The 27,494-nt window shown below is 38.4% G+C and overlaps 1 protein-coding gene across 2 annotated transcripts in view; it reads left to right on the top strand.

The window, feature by feature from the left end:
* Positions 1-6,182: 6,182 nt before the first annotated feature.
* The window catches only part of SEH1L (SEH1 like nucleoporin), a 34,043-nt gene continuing 12,731 nt past the window's right edge, over positions 6,183-27,494 (top strand). Inside the window, exons 1-4 of one of the 2 annotated variants that reach the window (XM_043559426.1) lie at positions 6,183-6,448; positions 11,477-11,527; positions 14,306-14,452; positions 22,753-22,964. In XM_043559426.1, the coding sequence (XP_043415361.1) occupies positions 6,338-6,448; positions 11,477-11,527; positions 14,306-14,452; positions 22,753-22,964 (521 nt within the window). In that variant the 5' untranslated portion in view covers positions 6,183-6,337. The remainder of the gene's footprint in view (positions 6,449-11,476; positions 11,528-14,305; positions 14,453-22,752; positions 22,965-27,494) is intronic. The other variant, XM_043559425.1, reaches the window with a different exon arrangement.

Below are 27,494 nucleotides of genomic sequence, written 5' to 3'. Positions count from 1 at the left end.
TTACAATTATGTGTACATTTTGGAATGTATGTTTTACTTCATTAAAAAAGAGTAAAATGTTAAGAAAAAAAAGAAATAAGATAAAAACAATGGAAACAAGAAAAAAAGCATTACATCAATTATGGAGCTTTTTTAATTATAAGAAATTACCAGATGTGGGACACCTGGGTGGCTCAGTCAGTCAAGTGTTGGATTCTTAATTTCGGCTCAGGCCATGATCTCCAGGTCATGAGATCAACCTCCATGTTGGGCTCCATGTGGAGCATGGAGCCTGCTTAAGATTCTTTCCCTCTCCCCTTCTACCAATCATGCTCTGTCTCTCTAAGGAAAATAAAATAAAAACTTAAAAACTTAAAAAAATTTTTTAATTTAAAAAATTAAGAAATTACCAGATGTAATAAATATCTCAGTGAAATGATTGATTTTTAAAGGAAACTAATGATCAAAATTGACTTGGAAAGGTGAAAAATCTAAAGACACCAATAGTTTTTTAAAAATTTAAGGTAATTAAAATCAACAGCTCCCTCACTACCAAAGGTATCAGGCCTGTACAATTTTGTGAGTGTCATCTACAAAACCTTTGTATAATAGTAATTCCTATGTTACTTTTTAAAAGTTTATTTATTTATATATTTTGAGAGGGGGGAGGCGTGAGCAGGGAGGGGAGGGGCAGAGAGAGAGAATTTCAAGCAGGTTCTGCACTGTCAGCATGGAGCCCAATGCGGGGCTTGAACTCATGAACTGCAAGATCATGACCTGAGCGAAACTAAGAGTCACATGCTTAACTGACTGAACCACCTAGGGATCCCAGTTCCTATGTTATTTAAACTAGTCCAGAGCAGAAAAATATGAAAGCTTCCTGACTTATTGTTGGTTAATACAATTTAGAGACCATAAAAAGACAAGAACACCATGCATGTGTGCATGCAAAGTACACACAAACTATCTGCCTATATTCCTTTTAAATACAGAGTCAAAAATCCTAAATTAAATATTAGTGAATTACCAGCCACGCATTAGAAACATAATGGTTTGGCATTAGGAAATGTATCAATGTACTAATCAGAAAAGATGATAAAACACTAATTCCTAATGAAGATTCCTCAGAAGCTTGAAATAGAAATTCATTCTTTAAAGAAATTCTACCACATTAAGAACAGTTTCATTTACATTAGAAACAAGATATGTATGACCATAGCTCTTATTCAACAGTATGTTAGAATTAGCACTGGATTTATTATCCTATCCTTCTTTCTTTCCATAATACAGGAAACTGAAACCTCTGTTAGTTTCCCCAGACTCTTCACCAACTCTCCCTAGTCAGGTTCTTCCTACTAGAGACACTGGTAGGAGATTGGAATGCGAGAGAAAGGAGGAAGGCTTTTTTCCTTTTCTGTGGAGGCATCTCAGATGCTTGCAGCAAAGGTACAAGATGGTGGCAAAGGGCAAGGGTGACTTCCTGCTTACGAGTGGGATTTTAACGGAAATAGTAGGAGCAGCACCCTGCTCTGGCTCCTGCAGTTGGGGCAGCGGCTCCAGGAACCTCTGCTGTGCAGGGCTTGTGGCCTTCGTTCCTTTGGCTGTGGCTACCGTTGGACACCTGCAGAGTCATCTGGAGAGTTAGCTCCAGGCTTCCTGCCTGTTGTTGATGTTCCAACATCAGCAGCCTGAGGGGCAGTGATGTCAGGCTCTATTTTCTCTTTCACTCTTCCTGCCCTATGGGTGGGATTAGTTTCCTGCAGTTATTAATCTCTAGGTAACCACACGTTTTTCCTTTTTTGCTCTTAATTTATGCTTCCAATATATTTATAACTAGTTTTCTGTGTTGAATTCTCTGTTTCAAATAATTTGAATGGATACTGTTTTTGTGATTAAATACTTACTGACACAAAGTACCTATAACTCATTATTTATAGCTGGTGTGATTTTTTTTTAACCTATATACCCAAGAGATTCAATGTAGAAGCTAAATGAGCTAAGAATGCAATAAGGGATCAAATACAAAATAAACATACAAAATTTAATAGCTCTCTTATAAACAATATAGAAAAAGAGTCTGTCCCCCCAAAAAGCCCATTCACAACAGTATAAGAAATTGTTAAAAGATTTAATAAACCTAACAAGAAATGTGTACAATTATATGAAGAAAATCTTTAGAACTATAGTGCAGCACATATAATTAAACTTATATGAATGAAGAAATAAAGCATGCCTATGGTGATCTTCACATGTTGGTACATTAGCAGGGGGATGGCTAAATAAACCACAATTCATCCATATTTTGGAATGCATAGGTTACAAGACTGAAGGAATGAACTGGGCCCATGTAGAAAGATATCCAAGACATATTGGATATTTTTTAAAAAGCAAAAATCGGTATAGTATTTGTAAATTTATTTTCAAAAACCCAAACAAACTTTCTGATGCTTGGTACACATATATGTTTTATGTTCTGTAAATCCATAGAAAATGGGTAACACAGTAATAATCATATTCTTTGGGCAGGGAGATTAGACTGTGGGGTGAAAGGAAACTTTAACTTTTTATTCTATATATTCTTGTATTTTCAAACATTTCTTACAGCAAATAGTCTTGATAATTATGTAACTTTAAGAAATGGCGAAGAGTAAGAAGATAAGTCACAAAATGGGAGAAAATATTTGCAAAAGACACATCTGATAAAGGATTGTTATCCAAACATACAAAGAACTTTAAAACTCAGAAATAAAACAAAAACCTGGTAAAAAAGAAGAGGGCAAAAGACTTGAGCAGACACCTCATCAAAGAGGATATCAAATGAACATAAGAAAAGATGCTCCATATCATATGCCATCAGGGAAATGGAAATTAAAAGAATAATAAGATACCACTACACACCTATTAAAATGATGAAAATCCAAAACAACACCAAATACCGGTGACGATGTGGAGTAATAGCAACTCTCACTCATTGCTCGTAGGAACGCAAAATAGTACAGCCAGTCTGGAAGACAGTTTGGTGGTTTCTTACAAAACTAAACATACTCTTACCATATGATACCTAAATCACAGTCTTTGGTGTATATATACCCAAAGAGTTGAAAATTTATGTCCACACAAAACCTGCACATGGATATTTATAGCAGCTTTATTCATAATTGCCAAAACTTGAAAGCAACCAAGATGTCCTTCAATAAGTGAATGGATTGATAAACTGTGGTACATCCAGACAACGGAATATTATTCAGCACTTCAACTATACTTCCAAAAGAAAAAAGTCATCTATACATCAATTAAAAAACATTATTCAGTGCTAAAAAAAAAAAAAAAAAAGAGCTATCAAGCCCTGAAAAGACATGGAAGAATCTTAAATGTACCTTACTAAGTGAAAAAAGCTGATCTGAAAAAGCTATATACTTAATGATTTCAACTTTATGATGTTCTGGAAAAGGCAAAAATTTGGTGACAGTTGAAAGATCAGTAGATGTCAGGGATTGTGGAGAGGGTGGGATGAATTTGCAGATCACAGAGAATCTGTAAAACAGTGAAACTCTTCTGTACAATACTATAATGGTGGGCATATGTCACTATCCATTTGTCAAAACCCATAGAATGTGTAACACCCAGAGTGAACCCCAAGGTAAACTATGGACTTTGGTTGATAGTGATGGTGGTGAGTCAACATAGGCTCATCAATTCTAATAATTGTACCACTGGGGGAGGTGGTGGGGGAGACTGTGTGTGGGGAGAGGAGGCATGTATATGAGAACTCTATGTATTTTCTGCTCAATTTTACCATGAACCTAAAACTGGTCTAATAAAAGTCCTGAAAATGAAAATCCCCTGTACTTCACTTATGCAACTCTCCACCTGGATAATCTTGGCAAATATTGATCTGTTTAAAATGTTTTTTATTTATTTTCAACTTTTATTTATTTTTATTTTTTAATGTTTATTTTTGAGAGGATGCATGTGCACATGTGCAAGTGGGGGAGGGGCAAGAGAGAGGGGGACAGAGGATCTGAGGTGGGGCAGCAGAAAACTCAATGTGGGGCTTGAACCCATATAATCTGAGATCATGACCTGAACCAAAGTTGGATGCTTAACTGAGTCACCCAGGCGCCCCTGTTTGAAATTTTTTAATTTTAAAAATATTGTTAAAAAGTTTTAGAGCTATAGGTGGCGCCTGGCTTAGTTGGAAAAGCATACAACTCTTGATCTCAGGGCTGTGAGTTTGAGCCCCATGTTTGGTGTAGAGATTACTTAAACCTTAAGAAAAAAGTTTTAGAGTTTTATAAATTGATTGGACTTTTATAAATAGTAGGTAATTTTGTTAAGAAATGAGTGTCTTCGACCTTAAAGCAGTTACATTTGTTATTAGTAATCATACCTGCAACTCACAGATGTGGAACCTATTAAAGTACCAGTAACATCTCAATTTGTAGTGGGGGAAAAAAAGGCAAGTGAAGAAAAATCCAGAAAGTCTAAGTCATTTCTCCACTTGCCTCTGCATGTTTCTGTGCAATCCATCAGGGGACAGCTGGGATTAATTATTTTGAAAACTTTCTAGCTTTCTAATCACACCATGCCCTACATTCTTGTCAATTCTGGCCAGAATCAAAAATATAAACCCTTTCTTGCAGGCTCATTTAAAAACATTTTTTTTCTCTTTTCATTCCCCCAACCTAATATTCTGGTTTCCCATCCTAACTTTACCACTAAGCCCTCTGGAATGCCTGATAAACAAAATACCCTAAATCAGTAAACTGAATACAGGTATCCTTTGCTTTTTGAAAGTTGATGTTACACCACTTTGCTTTTACGCAAGACCTACATTAGTACCTGTTTTTGCTAACAGAAAAAAAAATCTAAAGCGGTTTTTCACTTTTCAGAAAGCGGTGAAGAGCAAAACTATCAGTGTTTATTTTGCAGCTGGCTGTTTTAGAAGTGGCACTAAAGGTGAGCATCAGTGGCGCTGCCGAGCTCCTTCCCTAGAAATTACACAGCATCTGAGCATCAAGCAGCCAGACCTGTGAACTGTGCCTGTGAGCATTTGTGCCTTATGCTGACTTGTGTATCCATTAACAAGATGTGTGGTAAGGTATCAGAAAAGCCTATATCACTTAGTGAGTCTGGGAACTCTCAAAAAAACCTTCCATGTACATTTATGGTAATTGGTTCTTCCCTTCATGCCATTTCAGCTTAGGTTTCATTGGAATGCACTATTTTCAGCTAGGCAAGGGAAATTTGCATCTCTCTACTTCCTGGGTTTGACAGAATCTTTGATTTGAGGGCTCTTCTTCACTGGCCTCTTCTCAGGTTTTTTTTTTTTTTTTTTTTCTCTTGTTTGACTTATTTCTTTATTGGGAACTCTGGCTGCAGGTTCCCCAGTCTTTCAGTTCATTTCGGATCCTGCCATTCATTTTCCTAGATGACTTCAACTTTCTAGTTTCTTCATGAATATACATTCACGATTTTTTTTTTTTTTTTTTTTTTTTTTGAGAGAGAGAGAGAGGCAGAGAAAGAGACAGAATCCTAAGCAAGCTCCAAGTCCAGCCGGAACCCAATGGCCCAACTGTGGGGATCCATCCCACAACCCTGAGATCAGGACCTGAGCCAAAAGCAAGAGTCCAATGCTTACTCTACTGAGCCACCCAGGCTCCCCTCTTTATGAAGAACTTTCTAATTTCTATTATCTCACTGCCCACATCTTGATTCTTGACACTACCAAGCCTGTTCTACCTGTGAAATCTTTAAACATTTTGACTTCGGATCCTTCCCTTTTCTGTCCCTCACACCTGCTCTTCCACCTCCATAACCCCCCAGTTTTTCCCTGTCAATCCTATTCCCCCGGTCTTTACTTTTCGGCTGAGCCTGTACTCCTCTGGTGACTCTCCACCCTTCATTGCTCCTTAGTTGTCCCAGCAAAGTTCCTTTTCTTCTCCACTTCTTCCGAGCATTCAGCCCGTGTTTGAGGGCGGTGGGGAATGACGCTGACCAATACTGACTCAGGGCCCAGGACTGTAGATGGTGTTTCTAATTTTCTTAGTTTTCCCAATTATCATACTTCAACAATGAATTCCTTTAATTTTCATTACAGCTCAGGAAAGGCCACTCTCTCCTAAGCCCTTGCCGCGGTTAGACTCTTTCAGGAAACGCAGGCGCAGTCATCCTCGCCCTGGCCTCGCGGGGCATGACGGGCAAAGGGGTGGGGCACGGCGCGGGGGCGCGGGTGGCTCGCGCTGTGCGCGCCCCGGCGGCGGCGTGGTCCTGGAGGGCTGCGGTCCGCGCGCTGCCGCGGCCGCCCTCTTCGGAGGTGGGAGGGGCAGACGGAGCAGGCGCGGGCCCGGCGGAAGCCATGTTTGTGGCGCGCAGTATCGCGGCGGACCATAAGGATCTCATCCATGATGTCTCTTTCGACTTCCACGGGCGACGGATGGCTACCTGCTCCAGTGACCAGAGCGTCAAGGTGCGCGCGGAGCTTTTGGGTGGGGCCGATCCCAGAAGGAGGGGGAGTGGGGACTTGCATGACCCGATGTTAGAGGGGAGGGAACGGCGCGTGGAAAGGGGACTACCTCGGATTTTGAGGCACGCCGTTGGACACGAGGTCTGGAACCCAAGGAGTGTGGGCGGCTGGGCTGCTCCGCCGTGCTTGCCCCAGTATTGTGGGGTCACAGCCGCTCCCCCGCTCTCACTCTGCTCTGCGCTTGCGCGGAGGGGGAGGGCGGGCAGGCGTCTTAGCCACGTGCGCGCTCCCGCCAGTGGGGCCTTGGGCAGCACGCGGGTTCTACCTCCTGCAGGTTTGGGTTATTGTGGGCGAGAGCTAGAGATTCGGCTTAGTCTGCCAGAAGGATTTGTCAGACTGCGCGGGTGGGGGAGTACTTGTCCTGTTACCACACTGGTTCAGCCAGAGGCTTTTGCCTCGCCACCTGTAATGCAGTCGGTTCAACGTGTTGTCTCAAGTGCTGTGATGAGCTTGTTGCTCATCTTGAGATTGTTCTCTCCTTGCGTTCATATAGGAAACAAATCCGTTTATATCCAATGAAGTTCTCTACTTGCTATTAAAGAAATGGAGTGCTTGTTTCATAAAGTTCATGTAAATGTCTGCACTACTTTGACCAGAATTTTCTGTGATAAGAGGATGGTCTTTGGGATTTAAGAACTTTAGAGATTATTATAGCGTTACCGACAATAGACTTGCAGATGAAAGCTGGAGTTCGGATTATTTGCATTTCGACAACTCCAAAATAACTGAAAATCTGAAGGATAGTTTTTATTACTTGCCTTTCACAAGAGTCAAGTTTGACACCAGTGATCCCTCAATGATGAATTACAGCTGGTGTTCCCTTTCGAAAAAGTGGTGTCACCAAATACATGGAATAACTATAGCGTTCTAATTCCTAAAAGGTTTAAAATCACTTAATTTTTTTTTTTTTTATTGTGGTAAGCTAACCATCTTTAGATCTACATTACAGTTCAGTGGCCTTAAGCATAACATTCATGTTGTGCAGCCGTCACCACTATACATCTCTGGAACTTTTTCATCATTCTAAAGTAAAACTCTACTCAATAACTCCTTTTTCTACCCTGCCCCAGTCCCTGGTCACTTCTAATACTCTTCCTTTTTTTTTTTTTTTTTTAACGTTTACTTATTTATTTTGAGAGAGAGAACAAGTGGGAGAGGAGCAGAGAGAGAGGGAGAATCCCAAGCAGGCTCCATGCTCAGCGTAGAACTGGACATGGGGATCGATCTCATGACCCCTGAGAGCATGACTTGAGCTGAAATTAAGAGTCAGGAGCCCAACTGACTGAGCCACCCAGGTGCCCCTCTAATACTCTTTCTTTATAAATTTGACTCTGCTGGGTATCTCGTATAAATGTAACCATATAGTATTTGCCCTTTTGTGTTTGGTTCATTTCACTTACCATGATGTTTTCAAGGTTCATCCATATTTGTAGTATGTATTGTAATTTCATTAAGATTGAATGATAATTTTGTTGTATGTGTACACATTTTCTTTAGACATTCATCTATCCACCTGTTTTTGAATATTGCAGTAATTAATGTCTGTTAACTGAATAGGTCATAGATTTTTTTTCCTCATCCACTTATTACTGAATCTCTAAATCTTTCCGTTTGTAGGTTTTGTTTGTTGGAAGTAGTATTGCAATGGAAATCTTCATTACTTTAAGCTTTTTGTGTTTTGAATGATTTCCTTAGCCTAATTCAAGTAGAGAAATTAGTGAATATGGTAAAAGCTTTTGTGAATAATTGGCAGATTGTCTTTTTGAAGGTTATACAATTTTACAGTTAAAGTACTGATTTGATAGGATAATTGTCCATGTCAGGAATTACTAACATTTTTTCTCTAATTTTTAAAATTGTGGTAAGATACACGTAAAATTTACTGTCATAACCATATTTAAGTGTTTATAGTTCAATGGTATTAAGTACATTCATATCTGTGCAATCATCACCACCATCTATCTACAGAACTTTTTCATTTTGCAAAATTGAAACTTTGTACCCATTAAATTATAACTTCCCATTCTCCCTGTCATCACACCCTAGCTACTACACCCATTGTACTTTCTGTCTATGGATTTGACTAGGTACCTCATATAAGTGGAGTCCTACAGTATTTGTCCTTTTTGTGACTGGATTATTTCACTTAGCATAGTGCCTTTGAAGTTTGCACATGTTGGAGCATGTGCTGGAATTTTCTTCCTTTTTAAGGTTGAATATTGCATTATATGTATTGTAAATAACACATTTTGCTTAACATTTATCTTTCCGTGGACTTGGGTTGCTCCTATGTTTTTTGCTGTTGTGGATAATTCTGCTATACATATGGGTATGCACATATCTCTTGGAGAACCTGCTTTCAACTCTTTTGGGTATATACCCAGAAATGGAATTGCTGGATCATGTGGTAATTCTATTTTTAGTTTTTTGAGGAGTTTATCATTTCATTTTTTAAGAGGTTAAAATGTTGTCTTGTTATAATCTATATTTTTTGTTGATAGTAATATTAAATATTTTGCTTTTGTTTGTTACATAAACAGTTGGTCCTCATTATTAGCCAGTTGTGTATTTGTGAGTTCACTTACTCTTTACAATTTATTTGTGACCCCAAAATCAATATTCTCAGTTATTTGCTTGACATGAGCAGAGTAGCAAAAAATTGGAGTTGCCCGGTGTGCATGTTCCCAACTGAGGTTAAACAGGGTGACACTGCTTTCTATTTTATTTTGTTTTATTTTATTTACTTATTTTAAATTTATATCCAAGTTAGCATGTAGTGTAATAATGAATAATGATTTCAGGAGTAGATTCCAGTGATTCATCACCTATGTATAACACCCAGTGCTCATCCCAACAAGTGTCTTCCTTAATGCCCCTTACCCATTTAGCCCATCCCCCCCCCACAATCCCTCCAGCAACCGTGTTTGTTCTCTATATTTAAGAGTCTCCTATGTTTTGATCCCCTCCCTGTTTTTATGTTATTTTTGCTTCCCTTCCCTTCTGTTCATCTTAAATACCTCATATGTGTGAAGTCATATGATAGTTGTCTTTCTCTAATTTCACTTAGCATAATACCCTCTAGTTCCATCCACATAGTTGCAAATGGCAAGACTTCATTCTTTTTGATTGCCGTGTGGTACTCCATCGTATATATATATAATATATATATATTATATATATATTATATATATATTATATATATACACCACATCTTCTTTATCCATTCATCCATCGATGGACATATGGGCTCTCTCCATACTTTGGCTATTGTTGATAGCACTGGTGTAAACATTGGGGTGCATGTGCCTCTTTGAAACAGCATACCTGTATCCCTTGGATAAATACCTAGTAGTGTTATTGCTGGGTTGTAGGGTAGTTCCATTTTTTATTTTTGAGTAACCTCCATACTATTTTCCAGAGTGGCTGCACCAGTTTGCATTCCCACCAGCAGTGCAAAAGAGATCCTCTTTCTTTGCATCCTTGCCGACATCTGATGTTGCCAGAGTTGTTCATTTTAGTTATTCTGACTGGTGTGAGGTGGTATCTCATTGTGGTTTTAATTTGTATTTCCCTGATGATGAGCGATATTGAGCAGTTTTTCATGTGTCTGTTAGTCATCTGGATGTCTTCTTTGAAGAAGTGTCTGTTCATGTCTTTTACCCATTTCTTCACTGGATTATTTGTTTTTTGGGTGTTGAGTTTGAGAAGTTCTTTATAAATTTTGGATATTAACCCTTTATCTGATATGTCGTTTGCAAATATCTTCTCCCATTCCGTCGGTTGCCTTTTAGTTTTGCTGCTGTTTCCTTTGCTGTGCAGAAGTTTTTATTTTGATGAGGTCCCAATAGTTCATTTTTGCTTTGGTTTCCCTTGCCTCTGGAGACGTGTTGAATAAGAAGTTGCTGCAGTGACACTTTTCTTATTTGGACTCTCATACTGTAAACAAGTCTTTTGTTTTTTTGAAAGAGAGAGAGGGAGAGAGAGAATCCCAAGCAGGCTCTCCACTGTCAGCGCAGGGCCTGATGTAGCACTTGAGCTTGTGAACTATGAGATCATAACCTGAGCCAAAATCCAGAGTTAGGCGCTTAACTGACTGAGCCACCCAGGGGCCCCACAAGTGTCCTTATCATTGTCTATTTTGTGCCACATTTTTGTTTTTTTGTTGGCGATTTCACCGTCTAAAATTGTCCCCAAGTATATATAGTGCTGAAGGGGTGCCTAGTGATCTTAGGTGCAAGAAGGCTGTAATATGCCCTGCAGAGAAAATATGTGTGTTAGGAAAGTTTCACTCTGCCATGAGTTGCTGCTGGCTCTGATTTCAGTGTTACTGAATCAATAATATCCACTAAAGAAGTGTCTTTAAATAGATACATACATGAAACGAGATTATGTATTGATTAGTTGACAAATATTTCCCCTGAGAGCAGTGGTTTGGTATTTGCTGGTTCAGTGTTCACAGCAACATTGTAGAACACAACTACTACGATAACAAGACTTGATTGTAACTGTAGTTGTCTCTGTTACCTGTGAGAGCACAGATTCCTTGACCCCCTCCTGCTCAGCCTGGTGCCTGGCACTCCGCAGGTCCTTTTATTTTAATGTTTGTTTATTTAGAGAGAGAAAAAGAGAGAGAGAGCATGAGCAGGGGAGGAACAGAGAGAGGAGAGACAGAATCCCAAGCAGGCTCTGCACAGTCAGCGAAGAGCCAGATGTGGGGCTCGATCTGATGAACCGTGAGATCATGACCTGAGCCAAAATCAAGAGTTGGATGCTTAACCGACCGAGCCTCCCAGGCGCCCCCCCCCCCTCAGGTTCTTAATAAACATCTGAATGAATGAATGAATGTTTAATTACTGGTTGTATTATTTTGTGAATTTATGTTCATTTCTTTTGCCTTAATACTGATTCACTCTTTATGTTTGTCATGTTTATAGGAATATTTTGCATAAAATATGCCTTATTTTCTTACAGGTCTGGGATAAAAGTGAAAATGGGGATTGGCATTGTACTGCTAGCTGGAAGGTTAGTATTTTTAGTGATTTTTAAAAAAAAATTGAGATGGTTACTATTTATTTGGTAGTGTCAGTGACTTGCTATTCTTCTTGAGAGAATTATAAAATGTATACTTTTCCTAAAATATTTTGATTTTAACTGCTAAAGTATCAAAAATATACTTCAGAAAATTTGAGAGTAGGGAAACGTACAATTTCATAGCATTCTAACATAACTATTTTTAGTGTTTTAGTATTTATTACTTATCTGTTCTTTTGCATATTTTTAATAGTTGTGATATTTTGTACAATTTTTATTTTCAGCTTTATTCAGGTAGAATTTTACATACCATTAGAGTCATCAGTTTTAAATGTGTAGTTCAACGAATTTTAGTAAATTTCCATGTATACTTGCATGGCCCTGAAACTTCCCTTGTGACTGTTTGGGGTCAATTCCCATTCTGTACCCAGGCCCTAGGCAACCACTGAAGTGTTTTCTGTCTCTGTAGTTTTACTTTTTCTAGACATTTCATATAAATGGAATTCTACGATATGTAGTTATTTGTGTCTAGCTACTTTCCCTTTTCCTTGAGGTTCATTCATGTTGTGAATTCAGTAGTTTGATCCTTCATACACAATACAATGGCGTTTACTACATTCACAATGCTACCGCCTTTACCCATTTCCAAAACTATCGCTCTAAAAAAGAAACCTCCATTTCTTGCCTTTTAATTTAACAACATATTTCATAAATATTTTGGTATGTTTTTAAAGCTTGTTTAAAAACATAAATGTAGCAGTAAAACATGAATATACCAATAAATATACCCTGTTTTTGTTCAACTTGTGATAGCTGGTATAAGTTGTTTCCTTTTTATTGTGATGAACATCTCTTTGTAATCTTTAGTTTTTAGGTAGGTTGTGCTTTACTGGCAATCTAATATTTAACAGAGTCTCACTGGTCTAGTGCATTCTTTAACTAGTAGCTTGTATAAATAATAATTAAAAGTGAAACAAAAAAGACCAGATCAAAAAAAGGATAAAAAATAAGAGTGCAAAGTTTACCTTTGAATGACATATTTACCATGTGGAAATTACACGATTATGAAAGTGTTCTGAGATTATTAAGTGTGAAAGTATTAGATATACAGAAGCATGAAACAAATTTTATAAACATAATTGGTGGACTGATGCTTGTTGTTAAACTGTATTTTTACTGGAAAGAACAAACGAAATTCTGTCCATGTGAAATTATTCTTTCTTTCTTTCTTTCTTTCTTTCTTTCTTTCTTTCTTTCTTTCTTTCTTTCTTTCAGAGAGAGAAAGAAAGAAGTGGGGTTCACCTGGGCTCGTGTTTTACCTGAAGTGGGGCTCAAGCTCACCTGATGTGGGACTTGAACTCATGAACCATGAGATCATGACCTGAGCCAAACAAAGTCAGATGCTTAATGACTGAGCCACACAGGCCATAGGTTTTTTTTTGTTTTTTTGTTTTTTTAAAGTTTATTTATTTATTTATTTTGAGAGAGAGAAGAGAGGAGAGGAGAGAGTGGGGGGGTGTAGAGAGAGAATCTCAGGCAGGCTCCACGCTGTCCTCCCAGCTCGATGTGGGCTTGATCTCATGAACCTCAAGATCCAGACCTGAGCTGAAATTAAGAGTTGGACACTTAAGAGACTGAGCCACCCAGGTGCCCCGATGTGAAATGCTTTGAGACCTTTCTGTTTTTTTCCTTTTGTCAACACGAGAGTTTAAGAATAGTAATTTGACATTTTTCAAATAATAAAGGTAACGCTACTGAGCTTTAAATTATTTTTTCAGAATACAAGGATTTGGGCTTCTCTGTATTTTATCACTCATTGCCTCACTTCCTAGAATAGTCAACTGTCTAGCCAGGTATCAGAGTCATTTAAGCATTTTACTGCTGTAGTTTCTATATAGTGTTCAGCTTTTGAAGCAAACAGTTTTGGTTAGTCTTATTTATTTAATTAGATGGCTGTTTCCTGTAGAGAGAATTTGCAAGTAAAAAAAAACGGTGGACTGATAGATCTTTTTTTTAAAGCTTGATAAGGCTAAACTCTGAAGCAGGTCTCTGTTAATACTGGAAGAGGTCAACTTTATCCAGCTGGATTTTTCTTTATTAGTAAAATGTTAGGGGGTGCCTGGGTGGCTCAGTCGGTTGAGTGTCTGACTTTGGCTCAGGTCATGATCTCGCGGTCTGTGAGTTCGAGCCCCGTGTCAGACTCTGTGCTGACAGCTCAGAGCCTGCAGCCTGTTTCAGATTCTGTGTCTCCCTCTCTCTGACCCTCCCCCGTTCATGCTCTGTCTCTCTCTGTCTCAAAAATAAATAAACGTTAAAAAAAAAAAATTAAAAAAAAAAATGTTAGGGGCGCCTGGGTGGCTCAGTCGGTTAAGCGTCTGACTTCAGCCAGGTCACGATCTCGCGGTCCGTGAGTTCGAGCCCCGCGTCAGGCTCTGGGCTGATGGCTCAGAGCCTGGAACCTGTTTCTGATTCTGTGTCTCCCTGTCTCTCTGCCCCTCCCCCGTTCATGCTCTGTCTCTCTCTGTCCCAAAAATAAATAAACGTTGAAAAAAAAAAAAAAATGTTAGAAGGACTTGACTCCAAAAGGGCCATAATCCTAAGTAGAGACTATCTTCTAAAAGTTAAAAATTTCCAGAACTTAATTGTTTATTTAAATGTAAAATTGAATAGCATTCTGCTCTTATTGAAGACATCTGTGTTGTTTCCTCAAGTAAAACTTTGTGTGAAATATGAGTAAATTTTTGTTTTTTTTTTTAAATAATTCCTCAGACACATAGTGGATCGGTGTGGCGTGTGACATGGGCCCATCCTGAATTTGGACAGGTTTTGGCTTCTTGTTCTTTTGACCGAACAGCTGCTGTGTGGGAAGAAATAGTAGGAGAATCAAATGATAAACTGCGAGGACAGAGTCATTGGGTGAGACATTTGTTGGTTTTGGGGGTTTTGGGGAGGAGGGTGCATGATCGCCAAGGAACATCAGTCTTTCCAAGAACACTTCAGGCACTTGATAAGATGTTATCACTCTTCTCTGTGTTTACCAGTTCTATTTTTCCTCTTCTGTGTTTTTCTCCTACTTGTTTATTTAATTTTTTCTTGGGCCTGAAGTGGTACTCAGGAACACTCATGGCATTGTTTGATGATAACTTTCATGATAAATCTGCAGTATTTGCATTGTCCTAGAGTGAGTGCACTCTAAAAATCCATTAAAATATTGTTTTTTTTCCTTTGTGTTTACCTTTGCTTTCTTATAAAATATACTCTTTATCTGGTTCTGCTATTCTCTGCTCTTCCTGATTGGATGTTTGATTTTAAGAGTCTCATGCTCTACCGACTGAGCTAGCCGGGCATGGATGTTTGATTTTAAATAAGAGTATAATGTGTGTACTAGTCAAGTTCCATGTCTATAAAGTGAGGGAATTGAAGTAGATTACCTTTAAGACCCATTCCAATGTTTTTTCTTTTTTTCTTTATTTCTTTAATAGATAATTAGACACAAGGTATAAATGAATGTATACAGTGACAATTTCGTCCCCTTTAGTGACACAGTTGGCTCCCTAGAGTCAACCACTATTATAAGCTTTTTGTGTATTTTTCTGGATATATTCTCTGCCTTTATAAGGACATAAATAACAGTGTTTCCTTCTCTATTTACCAGTCCTATCCACCTTCCTCTCAACACTAATGCTTGCATGTTATCAATACTACTCTTTTTTTCTGCTGTATATTATAAATTGTGGTAGGATATACGTAATATTATACGTATATCCTATTATACATAATATGTAAATATTATACATAATATTTATACATAATATTTATCATGGTAACTTAAGTGTACAATTCAGTGGCATTAATTGCATTCACAGTGCTGTGTACACATCACCAATATCTGTATATAAACTTAATTTTTCCCAACATAAGTCAGTACCGTTGAATAGTACCTCCTCTTTCCATTCCCCCAACCCCTGGTAACCTCTGTTCTACTTTCTGTCTCTAGGAATTTGACTGCTCTAGGTACCTCATATAAATGGAATCATAGAATATTTGTCCTTCTGTATCTGGCTTGATTCACTAAGCAAAAGGTCCATCCATATTGTTGCAAAGATCAATTTCATTCCTGTTACGGCTGAATAACATTCCATTGTGTGTATATGACACATTTTGTGTATCCATTTATCTGTAGATTGATAGTTGGGTTGTTCCTACCTCTTAGCTATTGTAAAAAATGCTGTAACCAAACTCAAGGGATTTGCCACTTGGGGTGCATCAAATTCAACACAACCCAAGAAAGTGTTGAAAGCAAAAACCTGTTTATTATTTGTTACAAGAAGACAAAGAGATAGCTCCCAAAGCAGTGTCTCCTTGTGGAGTTAGGAAGGTTTTATCCAGTGTATTGGGGACAGGGGCAGGGAGCTTGCATAAACACTTGGGTTGCTCATGCCTAGGATGTCAACATGCTAGTGTGTACATCAGTGTTCAAAAAATGGTGGAAAACTCCGCCCATAGGAGATCTTAATATAAGGAGCTAAAAGTAGCTTCAGGATAACTTGGGGGCTTCTCTGCTTGTCCTCAGGTCTAGTCCAGCTCACACTGGATCACGTAAGGGGCTATCAGTATCAGGTAAGACACCTAGTTGGGTGTCTCCTTGGTTAGAACTATTGGTTCCCCAAAACAAAATATATTCCCTGCTTTTGCCCCTTTCCCTATTCCCTTCTGCTGATAGCTTTGAGCCTTTTTACTTGATTAACTTCTTGTTGCATCCTAGCTAGTATTGCTACTATGAAATTTGTTATGTAGATATTTGTCTGAAGTCTTGCCTTTAATATTTTTGAGTATGTGCCTAGGAGTAGAGTTGCTGGCTCATATGGTAGTTCTGTGTTTTAACTTTTGGAAACTGCTAAATTATTTTCAGAATGACTGTACCGTTTTTCACTCCTACCAACAGTGCAAGAGTGTTCCAGTTTTTCCACATCCTTGCCAATGTTTGCTATCTTTTTTATTTTTCCATTATAGCTATCCTAGTGGGTGTGAAACGGCATCTCCTTTTTTTTTTTTTTTTTTTAATTTTATTTAATTCCAAGTTAGTTAAGATGTAGTCGAATAATGGTTTCAGGAGTAGAATTTAGTAATTCATCACTTACATGTAGCACCCACTCCTCATCCCAACAAGTGCACTCCTTAATGCCCATCTCCCATTTAGCCCATCCCCTCATCTACCTCTCCTCCAGCAGCCCTCAGTTTGTTCTATGTATTTAAGAGTCTCTTACATTTGCTTCCTCTGTTTTTATCTTATTTTTCTTCCCTTTCCCTATGTTTATCTGTTTTGTTTATTAAATTCCATTTTTTTTTTTGCATTTCCCTAATGGTTAATGATGTTGAACACATTTTTATGTGTTAATTGGTTATTTGTATATCTTCTTGCAATGTCTTCATTTATAAAAAATTTATTTTTCATGTATATTTGGTTTTACTAACTCAGTTCCTGAGTTACAACTCCCAGAACCCTTGGAATTTCCTAAGTGTACAGAGTGATAAAGGTATCTTTTATTATGTTAATGAGGTGACTTTGGGAAAGTGCCTAAGGTTGGGGGCTGGTTGCCAGTGAAGCCAACCTTGTGATTAGAGGGCTAGAACTTTCTGTGTCATCCCCAGCCTCTGGGGAGGTAAGAGAGGCTGGAAGTTGAATCGCTTGCCATTGGCTAATGTGTTAATCAGTCATGTCCTTGTAATGAATGAAATCTCCATAAAACCCCCAGAGAACATGGTTCAGAGAGTTTTGGGGTTGGTGAACTTGTGAAATGTGGGGAGAGTGGTTAGCCTGGAGAGGGCATAGAAGCTTCTTACCCTTTCCCCATACCTTGCTCTATGCATCTCTCCCATCAGGCCGTTCCTGAGTTCTATCCTTTGATAATAAATTGGTAATCTATTAAGGGAAATGTCTGAGGTTTGAGAGCTGCTTAGGTGTCCGAAGTGGGGGCAGTCTTGCACGATTGAGCTCTTAATCTGTGGAATCTGATGCTGTTTCTGGGTACATGGAGTCAGAATTGAGTTGAATTCTTGGACAGCTTTACTGCTATCTGAGAATTGTGTGTGTGTGTTGGGGGGGGGCGGGTTCTCCCCCAACCCCCGAACTGGAATTGTTACCAGAATTCTTTTTTTTTTTTTTTTTTTTTTTTTTTCAACGTTTATTTATTTTTGGGACAGAGAGAGACAGAGCATGAACGGGGGAGGGGCAAAGAGAGAGGGAGACACAGAATCGGAAACAGGCTCCAGGCTCTGAGCCATCAGCCCAGAGCCCGACGCGGGGCTCGAACTCACGGACTGCGAGATCGTGACCTGGCTGAAGTCGGACGCTTAACCAACTGCGCCACCCAGGCGCCCCTTTTTTTTTTTTTTTTTTTTTTTTTTTTCAACGTTTATTACAGAATTCTTTACTTCTTTAGGGAAATGTCTTTTCAAGTCCTTTGACCATTTAAAACAATTTTTTTTTTTTCCTGTTGAGTGGTAGTTTTTTATATTCTGGATATTAATCCCTTTTCAGGTATATGATTTGCAAATATTTTCTCCCATTCTGTGAGTTGCCTTCTCTCTCTCGACAGTCACCTTTGATGTACAAAATGAAGTCCAGTTAATTTTTTTCTTTTGTTTGCTGTGTTTTTGTTTCTTGTGTCATATTCAAGAAATCATTGTCAAGTCCAATGCCATAAAGACTTTCCCCAAAGTTTTATATTAAGAGAATTATAATTTTTAGCTCTTACATAGGTGTTTTGTTCATTTTTACTTAAGTTTTGTATATGGTGTAAGGTAAGGGTACAACTTCATTCATTCTCTACCCCCCCCACCTTTCTTTTTTAAAGTAATCTCTACCCCCAACGTGGGGCTCAAACTTATGACCCTGAGATCAAGAGTCACATGCTATACCAACTGAGCTTTCCAGGCTCCCCCAACTTCATTCTTTTATATGTTAATATCCAGTTTTCCAAGTATCTTTTATTGGAATGACTGCCCCATTGCCCTTTGTAGTGGCCTCTTTTAGACAACAGGCTTACGCAATGGAATGTAAAAAGCAAGGCAGAAGGGCCCACAGTAACCAAACAGGCCCATTAGGCAGCCTACCTCAAAGTGTTCATAGGCCCTAACTAACCAATGGGCCACTTACAACCAGGCACAGTTACCAAAAAAGGGAAAGTTCCATATGTCCCCATAACTCCTTTACTTTCCTCCTTTAAATGCAGCCCCCACCTGCTGCCTCATAGCAGACAGCCTGTGCTTTGCTCTCCTCTCCCTAACTCCCTTGTGTTCTATTCGATAAACTTCTATCGCCTTTGTTCTGCCTCAGGTGAATCCTTTCACTGCCCTTGCCTCCAGCTTCCACCCTTTAGGGTTGCCCCACATTTAGGGGCCCCCATCTGATCAGGAGAGACACCACACCCTTTCCCATTTGAGTGGTCTTGGCATCCTTATTGAAACTCAATTGACCATATATAGAGGGTTTATTTCTGGACTCTTTTCTGTTCCATTGCTGTATGGGTTTCCTTAATGGCAATACCATAGTATTCTAGTTACTCTAGATTTGTAGCTTGCATGCTATACATTTTTTAAAAAAATTTATTTAAGTAATTTCTATACCTAATGTGGCGCTTGAACTCATGACCCCAAGATTAAGAGTCACATACTCTACCAACTGAGCCAGCCAGGTGCCCCTACAGTTTTTTTTTCATTAAAAAAAAATTTTTTTTAATGTTTTATTTATTTTTGAGAGAGAGAGAGAGAGAGAGACAGAGAGAGACAGAGCATGAGCAGGGAAGGGCAGAAAGAGAGAGAGACACAGAATCTGAAGTAGGCTCCAGGCACTGAGCTGTAAGCACAGAGCCCCATGTGGGGCTCTAAACCCATAAACTCTGAGATCATGACCTGAACCGAAGTCAGACACAAAACTGACTGAGACACTCAGGTGTTCTGTTTTAAAATTTGTTTTGAAGTTTATTTTGAGAGACAGAGAGTGGGAGTGAGGGAGGGGGAGAGGGGAGAGAGAGAGAGAGAGAGAGAGAGAGAGAGAGAGAGAGAGAATCCCAAGCAGGATCCTCACTGTCAGCATGTAGCCGGATGTAGGGCTCGAACTCATGAACCGTGAGATCATGACTTGAGCTGAGAGTCTGATGCTTAACCAACTGAGCCACCCAGGCGCCCCACCCCTACAATTTTTTTTTTTAATGTTAGGAGGGGCTGGTCTTATGTTTGGCCTACGCCCTCCCTAAGGCAAACAACTGTTTAAGGGGAGGAGAGAAGAGAAATTTATACTAGGGATTTTTCTAGCAGTCAGTCTGAGATGGGTCAGTATCTGTGGTGGGTTGGCTTGAGGAGTAAGTAGTAACATAGGGTTTTTACTTGAACTTAGTTAAAGATATAGGTTTCCCCTGTTATATGAAAGTAGAGCATTCTTAAGAGAACTTTTCTAAGCTGAAATGGCATAAAGTGGAGAAGCAGTTACCGCTAACTTACATGGAAAAAATTTTGAACATTCCCAGAACCAAAAAATTACTTCTCTTAGGCTTTTCTTTTAAAAATTTTTTTTTCAACGTTTTTTATTTATTTTTGGGACAGAGCGAGACAGAGCATGAACGGGGGAGGGGCAGAGAGAGAGGGAGACACAGAATTGGAAACAGGCTCCAGGCTCTGAGCCATCAGCCCAGAGCCTGACGCGGGGCTCGAACTCACGGACCACGAGATCGTGACCTGGCTGAAGTCGGACGCTTAACCGACTGCGCCACCCAGGCACCACTTCTTAGGCTTTTCTGATACCTTAGGATACACTTTGCTAATGGATGCATATCATAAATTGAGATAAAGCACAGATGCTCAAAGACAGTTCAAAGCTATGTCAGTTTGATGGTGAGATACTGTGTAGTTCCCAAGGAAGGAGCTGGTGGTGCTATTGTTGAAGCTGAGGGTGCTTCAAGTAGTGGCTTGCAAAACCAATGTTGAAAGCTGTTTTCACTTTTTGCAAAAGCAAAAATGCTCTTCAGATTTCTTTTGGTTTGTGAGAAAAGGTACTAATTAGGTCTTTTGCAAAAGCAAAGTGGCATAACACAAACCTTTGAAGAGCAGGGGATATCTGTATACTCATTTGTATTTAGTTAAACAAATTGTAATACAAGTGTAAATTGTATTTAGTCATTGATCATTCACTATTTCAGCGGTTGTATTAGTATTGGTTATTCAGTGGTGTTTGTAGACAAGAGTTTGCAAAGATACAATCTTTGGGGTTTATGTGATATTCTTTTAATATTGAGACTCCTTAAGATGTATTTTAGTAACCATAGACACTAAAGTGCTGATTTCTCCATTTTGTTGATATTGTCTGTCAGAAATCTAGATGTTAGAAAGTAGCTTGTACATACCATATTGGAATTCTGTAATTACCACAATGCCAGCTTTGTACCATTCCCTTGGTCTCTAGTAAATGCCTTCTCTTAAAAGTGGATAGTGGTGATCCACACAGGGCTGACTGGCATTTATGCTTGAAAGATGAAAGTTGCAGGTCTTCCATCTTACTGTTAAAAAATCTTAATTCATTTAATTTACTGCTTGCAGCATACTTGGTAAGACAAAGCTACCTATGTGAAAATTTGAACATTTTCTGGTTCAGTGACTGGTCTGCTTAAGGGAGAGTACCTACTTTTAATAAAGTTAGACTTTCTAAGGTCAACTTTTTTCTACCTTAAAGGGAATAATTAAATTCTTTTTATACATTAAAAAAATTTTGTTTTAATTTTTTTTTTTTAATGTTTATTTTTGAGAGACAGAGAGAGAGAGTGTGAGTGGGGAAGGGGCAGAGAGAGAGGGAGACACAGCATCCAAGGCAGACTCCAGGCCCTGGGCTGTTAAGACAAAGCCCAGGGTAGGTCTTGAACCCATGAACCGTGAGATCATGACCTGAGCTGAAGTCAGACGCTTACTGACTGAGTCACCTAGGCATCCCCCCCACCATTTTTTTTTAATGTTTATTTATTTTTGAGAGAGAGAGAGAGAGAGAGAGAGAGCGTAAATGGGGGAGGGGCAGAAAGAGAGGGAGACACAGAATTTGAAGCAGGCCCCAGGCTTTGAGCTGTCACCACAGAGTCTGATGCGGGGCTCAGACTCACGAACTGTGAAGTCATGACCTGAGTTGAAGTTGGACACTTAACTGGCTGAGCCACACAGGCACCCTGGCAATAATTAATTATAGGTCACTCTTACTGCTGGCTGTGTATGTGGTATTTTGCTGTGGAGGAAATTGAGGCCTAAGTGATTTTTAAATAACTTTTTCAAGGGTTACATACCCTATCTTGAAATGTGCACAGGTACACTTACTTTTTTTTTTTTTTTTTTTTGGAATTTTTCCCATTCAGGAAACCATCATTGTGATCTGTACTGCAGGAACCAAATGTCATGCATCATACATATGTGTATAAAGTACATAAAATATATCTAAATATGCATAATGGGGGGAGGGTAATATTGTCTGTGAAATAATGTAAGAAGCTTTTCACTTAAAAAAAAATGCATTACTTTCACTTAACACTAGACACCAGGTCAAAATTTTCAAGGTTGTTGTAGTACTCTAATAAATTTCAACAATTCTTAGAGATGCTAGCTAGTGTTGAAGCTATTCTACTCTTTTATTTATGCTGAATTTGATTATTTTAATGCCACTTTTTTTTTAGTTCTAATCATTGGTGATAACTTGGAAATAAATATGCAATGGCATTGGACAGTTCATTATTTCTATAGGTAAATACTGGGTTTAGAGAGAATGGTGATGTTAAGCTGATTATTAAGGGTTAATTAAATCAAATATTTATTTGTTACATTATTTCATTTGTACTTTAGGTTTCCTTTTACATTCTTTTTATATGCTTTCTGACGTTACATATTTTTAAAGACTATGGAAATAATTTAAAGATTTGAGCTCTGGTGGATGTTGATCTACTAAGTTTGAAAATGTAATATTTTGATAATACTGTACTATAACTGTCACACACCTGCTTTTCTAACGTTTTAATGTGGAATATTGCAGTTGCTGCTTGTACAGAGGTTACTGCAATAAAGGAAGTGGATTCATTAAAACTAAAAAAAAAAAAAAAAAAAAAAAAAAAAATAGTGTGATTTCAGAGTCTATGTTCTTTCCACTGTACGATCCTTTATTTTGTATATAAATAATTTTTTTTTTTCAGGTTAAGAGGACAACTCTAGTGGATAGCAGAACATCCGTTACCGATGTGAAATTTGCTCCTAAGCATATGGGTCTTATGTTAGCAACCTGTTCGGCAGATGGTATAGTAAGAATATATGAGGCACCAGATGTTATGAATCTCAGCCAGTGGTCTCTGCAGCATGAGATTTCATGTAAGCTAAGCTGTAGTTGTATTTCTTGGAACCCTTCAAGGTAAGCTTACACAGAAAACCTGATAATGTAATCCTAGTAAAACAAATTTCATAATTTTTAAACTAAGCATTTGATGGTTTAATTTCCTTAAAATGTTTTTCTTAAGTAGTTATGTTTATTATTAAAAAAAAATTGTGTAGAATAAAAATTCTCCCTAATCTACCCTGCACCCTTCATGTCTCTTGTCCCCTATTTTTATTCCACAGAAGAAGCCAACCATTGTAAATATTTTGGTGTGTACCTTCTGGCTTTTCCCATGTAAATACAAAGAAATATTTAATGTGTGTATAAACATACAAATATATGCCAGTATGCACGTATCATGTAAAGGTAGATCCAAAACACACAGATACATATAGACATACATTCTGCTTACTTGAAATTTGCCTTTTTCATTTACAAATATATTGTGTCTATTTTCCCATGTATTAGTATAATTAATTCTACCTTATTTATTTATTAATTTTTTAAATGTTTATTCACTTTTTATTTTTGAGAGAGCGAGCTAGAGAAAGACAGAGCATGAATGGGGTAGGAGCAGAGAGAGAGGGAGACACGGAATCAGAAGCACACTCCAGGCTCTGAGCTGTCAGCACAGAGCCTGATGTAGGGCTCGAACTCGTGAATTGTGAGATCATGACCTGAGCCAAAATCTGACACTTAGCAGACTGAGTTGCCCAGGCACCCCAGTCCTACCTTATTTTTTTAATTGCTGTATAGAGCATGACTCTGACTAGATCATAGTTGGTTTTAATTAAACTATTTTTAAAAATTAAAATAAAAACGAATCACTTGGTAAAGAAAAATTTCAAATAATACAGAGGAGTATAAAATGAAAGGTAAAAAGTTCCTCTACCCTCGAAAAATGCTTATAGTTCTGATTTTATTTATTTATTTATTTATTTATTTATTTATTTATTTATTTATTTTTTAAGTAGGCCCCATGCTCAGCGTGGGGCTTGAACTCCCAACTCTGAGGTCAAGAGTCGGATGCCCTACTGACTGAGCTACGTGCCCCTAATAGTTCTTATTTTAGATTTTAATTCTGATAGTTGCTATTATATTTTTTTTAATTTAAAAATTTTTTTAAGGATTTTGTTTTTAAGTAATCTCTACACTCAGCATGAGGCTCAAACCCCCAATACTGAGATCAAGAGCTGCTTGCTCAACCAACTGAGCCAGCCAGGTGCCCCAGTTGCTATTATATTTTTAAATGATTTACTTATGCCTTTGATTCTGCTATGTTAGCTTTATACAGTATTTATAGTCACTGTATGAAAGATGAATTTATCATTTAGCACATTTATAAAGCTTTCCACTTCTCAAGGTATGGCTAGAGAGATATCTTTTTTTTTTTTTAATGTTTTATTTTTGAGAGAGAGAGAGAGAGAGTGTGAGCGGGAATGGGGCAGAGAGAGAGGGAGATACAGAATCTGAAGCAGGCTCCAGGCTCTGAGCTGTCAGCAGAGAGCCCTACTCGGGTCTTGAATTCATGAGCTGTGAGATCACGACCTGAGCTGAAGTTGGATGCTTAACTGACTGAGCCACCCAGGTGCCCCTGATACCTTTTTGTTTTTAAGATTTTATTTTTCTACAGCTAGTGTGGGGCTCAAACTTAACCCTGAGACCAAGAGTCACATGTTCCACAGACTGAGCCAGCCAGGTGCCCGATAGAGATCTTATTTGTGGAAATGTTGATGGTTTTTTAATTATGTTTGTAATTATCATAATTTCAAATGATATATATCCATTTTTCTACTGAGCGATTTATCAATTTTTAGATTGTATATGGACTCACATTTTTTTAAAAAGGAAATTAGCTTATTTTGTTTCTACCTTCCATTCACCTTTCTGTTTTGTTACGTTGCTTATAAAACTGGTAAAATGTACAACATTTATATTTACATTCTGTAAAAATTTAATACATATACAAATATTTAAAAAAAAAATTTTTTTTCAACGTTTATTTATTTTTGGGACAGAGAGAGACAGAGCATGAACGGGGGAGGGGCAGACAGAGAGGGAGACACAGAATCGGAAACAGGCTCCAGGCTCTGAGCCATCAGCCCAGAGCCTGACGCGGGGTTCGAACTCCCGGACCGCGAGATCGTGACCTGGCTGAAGTCGGACGCTTAACCGACTGCGCCACCCAGGCGCCCCTAAAAAAAAATTTTTTTTTAATGTTTATTTATTTTTGAGAGAGAGCGTGAAGGGTGGGTGGGGGGGCATGGGGTGCAGAGACTGAGGGAGAGAACACAGAAGTGGGCTCCAGGCTCTATGCTGTTGGCACAGAGCCCTACTCAGGGCTTGAACTCATGAACTGTTGAGATCATGACCTGAGCCGAAGTCGGACGCTTAACTGACAGAGCCACCCAGGCACCCCAATATAAGTATTTGTCTTTCCCCACAAGTTGATTCTAAAAGTTAATAGCCAAATTTACATTATTAGACTGTAAATATTCGTTATAGATGCAAATCTAATCTTTTTCTTGAAAATTATTGTTCATGCAGAATATCTGGTGTTAACTTTTGTTTTTTTTTTTCCGATTTTACTTTTTATTTTTGAAAATTTACATCCAAATTAGCATATAGTGCAACAGTGATTTCAGGAGTAGATTCCTTAAGTGCCCCTTACCCATTTAGCCCATCCCCCCTTCCACAAACCCTCCAGTAACCCTCAGTTTGTTCTCCATATTTATGAGTCTTTCCTGTTTTGTCCCCCTCCCTGTTTTTATATTATTTTTGTTTCCCTTTCCTTATGTTCATTTGTTTTGTCTCTTAAAGTCCTCATATGAGTGAAGTCATATGATTTTTGTCTTTCTCTGACTAATTTCACTTAGCATAATACTCTCCAGTTCCATCCACGTAGTTGCAAATGGTAAGATTTCATTCGTTTTGATTGCCGAGTAATACTCCATTGTATATATATCCCACATCTTCTTTATCCATTCATCCATTGATGGACATTTGGGCTCTTTCCATACTTTGGCTATTGTTGATAGTGCTGCTATAAACATGGGGGTGCATATGTCCCTTCGAAACAGCTCCCCTGTGTCCTGTGGATAAATGCCTAGTAGTGCAATTGCTGGGTTGTAGGGTAGTTCTATTTTTGGTTTTTTGAGGAACCTCCATACTGTTTTCCTGAGTGGCTGCAGCAGCTTGTGGTGTTAACTTCTGATGGATGCTCTGTTTTCTTTCTTGAGTCTTCTGGGTTATACTTGGCTGTCACAATTTTCATATCACATGTTGTCTTTAGATTTTTTTTTTTTTAATTTTGGTGACTGACACACCTCTTAAAGTATATTTTTTTTCATACAGATGGATGGCAAACTTCTTTGAATTCTGACATACCAGAAAACGTCTTAATTTTACCCCATGGTTAATTGTAGTTTGGCTAGTTTTAGAGTTCTAAGTTCATAATGTAAGAATTTTGAAGATAGTGTCCTTGAGAATCTTTTTAATTTAAGTGTTAATGAGAAGTCTGAGGTCAGTCTAATGCTGGTTCTTTTGTAGGTAGCCTGTTCTTTCTGGAAGTTTTCAGGATTTTTGTCTTAACTACTTTGAGCTCTGTTGCATGTGTATTCTCCTAGTTTGTGGTTTGTCATTTTGACACTGTGATGACTTTTGACGGTAGGAAGTTCTGAATTTTATTTCATTATAAATAATAATAAATTTAGGGTTCTCAAATGGAACAGGTTCAGCCACTGGGTGCTAGTAAATCCGGAGGCAGAGAAATGAGTGGTGATGGAACAACAGAGTAATTTATATTAGTGAGGCCCACATCGGGAAGACAGTGGACTAGTGTCACAAAGGCTGTCTCCAAAATGCTGAAAATACTTCAGGTTTATATAAAGAAAATATGGGATAAAGGTCATTGGGTATGTTTAGCTGTGCAGTAAAGGTCAGGTTAGTCACTGTGTTGAGGTCATTCACTTTGGTCTTGCTGCAGCAGGGCAGCTGTTACTGCCTGAGGGGATAGTTTTGGTTCTCATTAGACGATGCTTTTCAGGCTGGGTCTTTTGCCTGAGTTAAGAGATAAGTTGGAAAAAAAAAAAATCAGAAAGTACAGACTGAGGTCCAAATGGAGGCAGTTAAGGGGACAAGTATGTCTTTCACTCCTTTGAGAGATATAGGATTGGTTTCCCATGAGCCTTTGATCACATTTTTGTCAAGTGATAAATACTTAACCTTGTTTTATGAGTGTTTGTGTTTAAAGATACCTTTTTTTTTTTAATTTTTTTTTTTTAACGTTTATTTATTTTTGAGACAGAGAGAGACAGAGCATGAATGCGGGAGGGTCAGAGAGAGAGGGAGACACAGAATCTGAAACAGGCTCCAGGTTCCGAGCTGTCAGCATAGAGCCCGATGCGGGGCTTGAACTCACGGATATGAGATCATGACCTGGGCCGAAGTCAGACGCTCAACCGACTGAGCCACCCAGGCGCCCCTAAAGATACCTTTTTAAGCATATATTGCTGGTTCGTTAACATTGAAGTCCGCCAACAGCATTAAAACTCAGGCCTTAACAAA

The sequence above is a fragment of the Prionailurus bengalensis genome, chromosome D3 (assembly GCF_016509475.1).
Source record: "Prionailurus bengalensis isolate Pbe53 chromosome D3, Fcat_Pben_1.1_paternal_pri, whole genome shotgun sequence".
Taxonomy (NCBI): Eukaryota; Metazoa; Chordata; class Mammalia; order Carnivora; family Felidae; genus Prionailurus; species Prionailurus bengalensis.
This window is presented reverse-complemented; position numbering and strand designations above follow the sequence as displayed.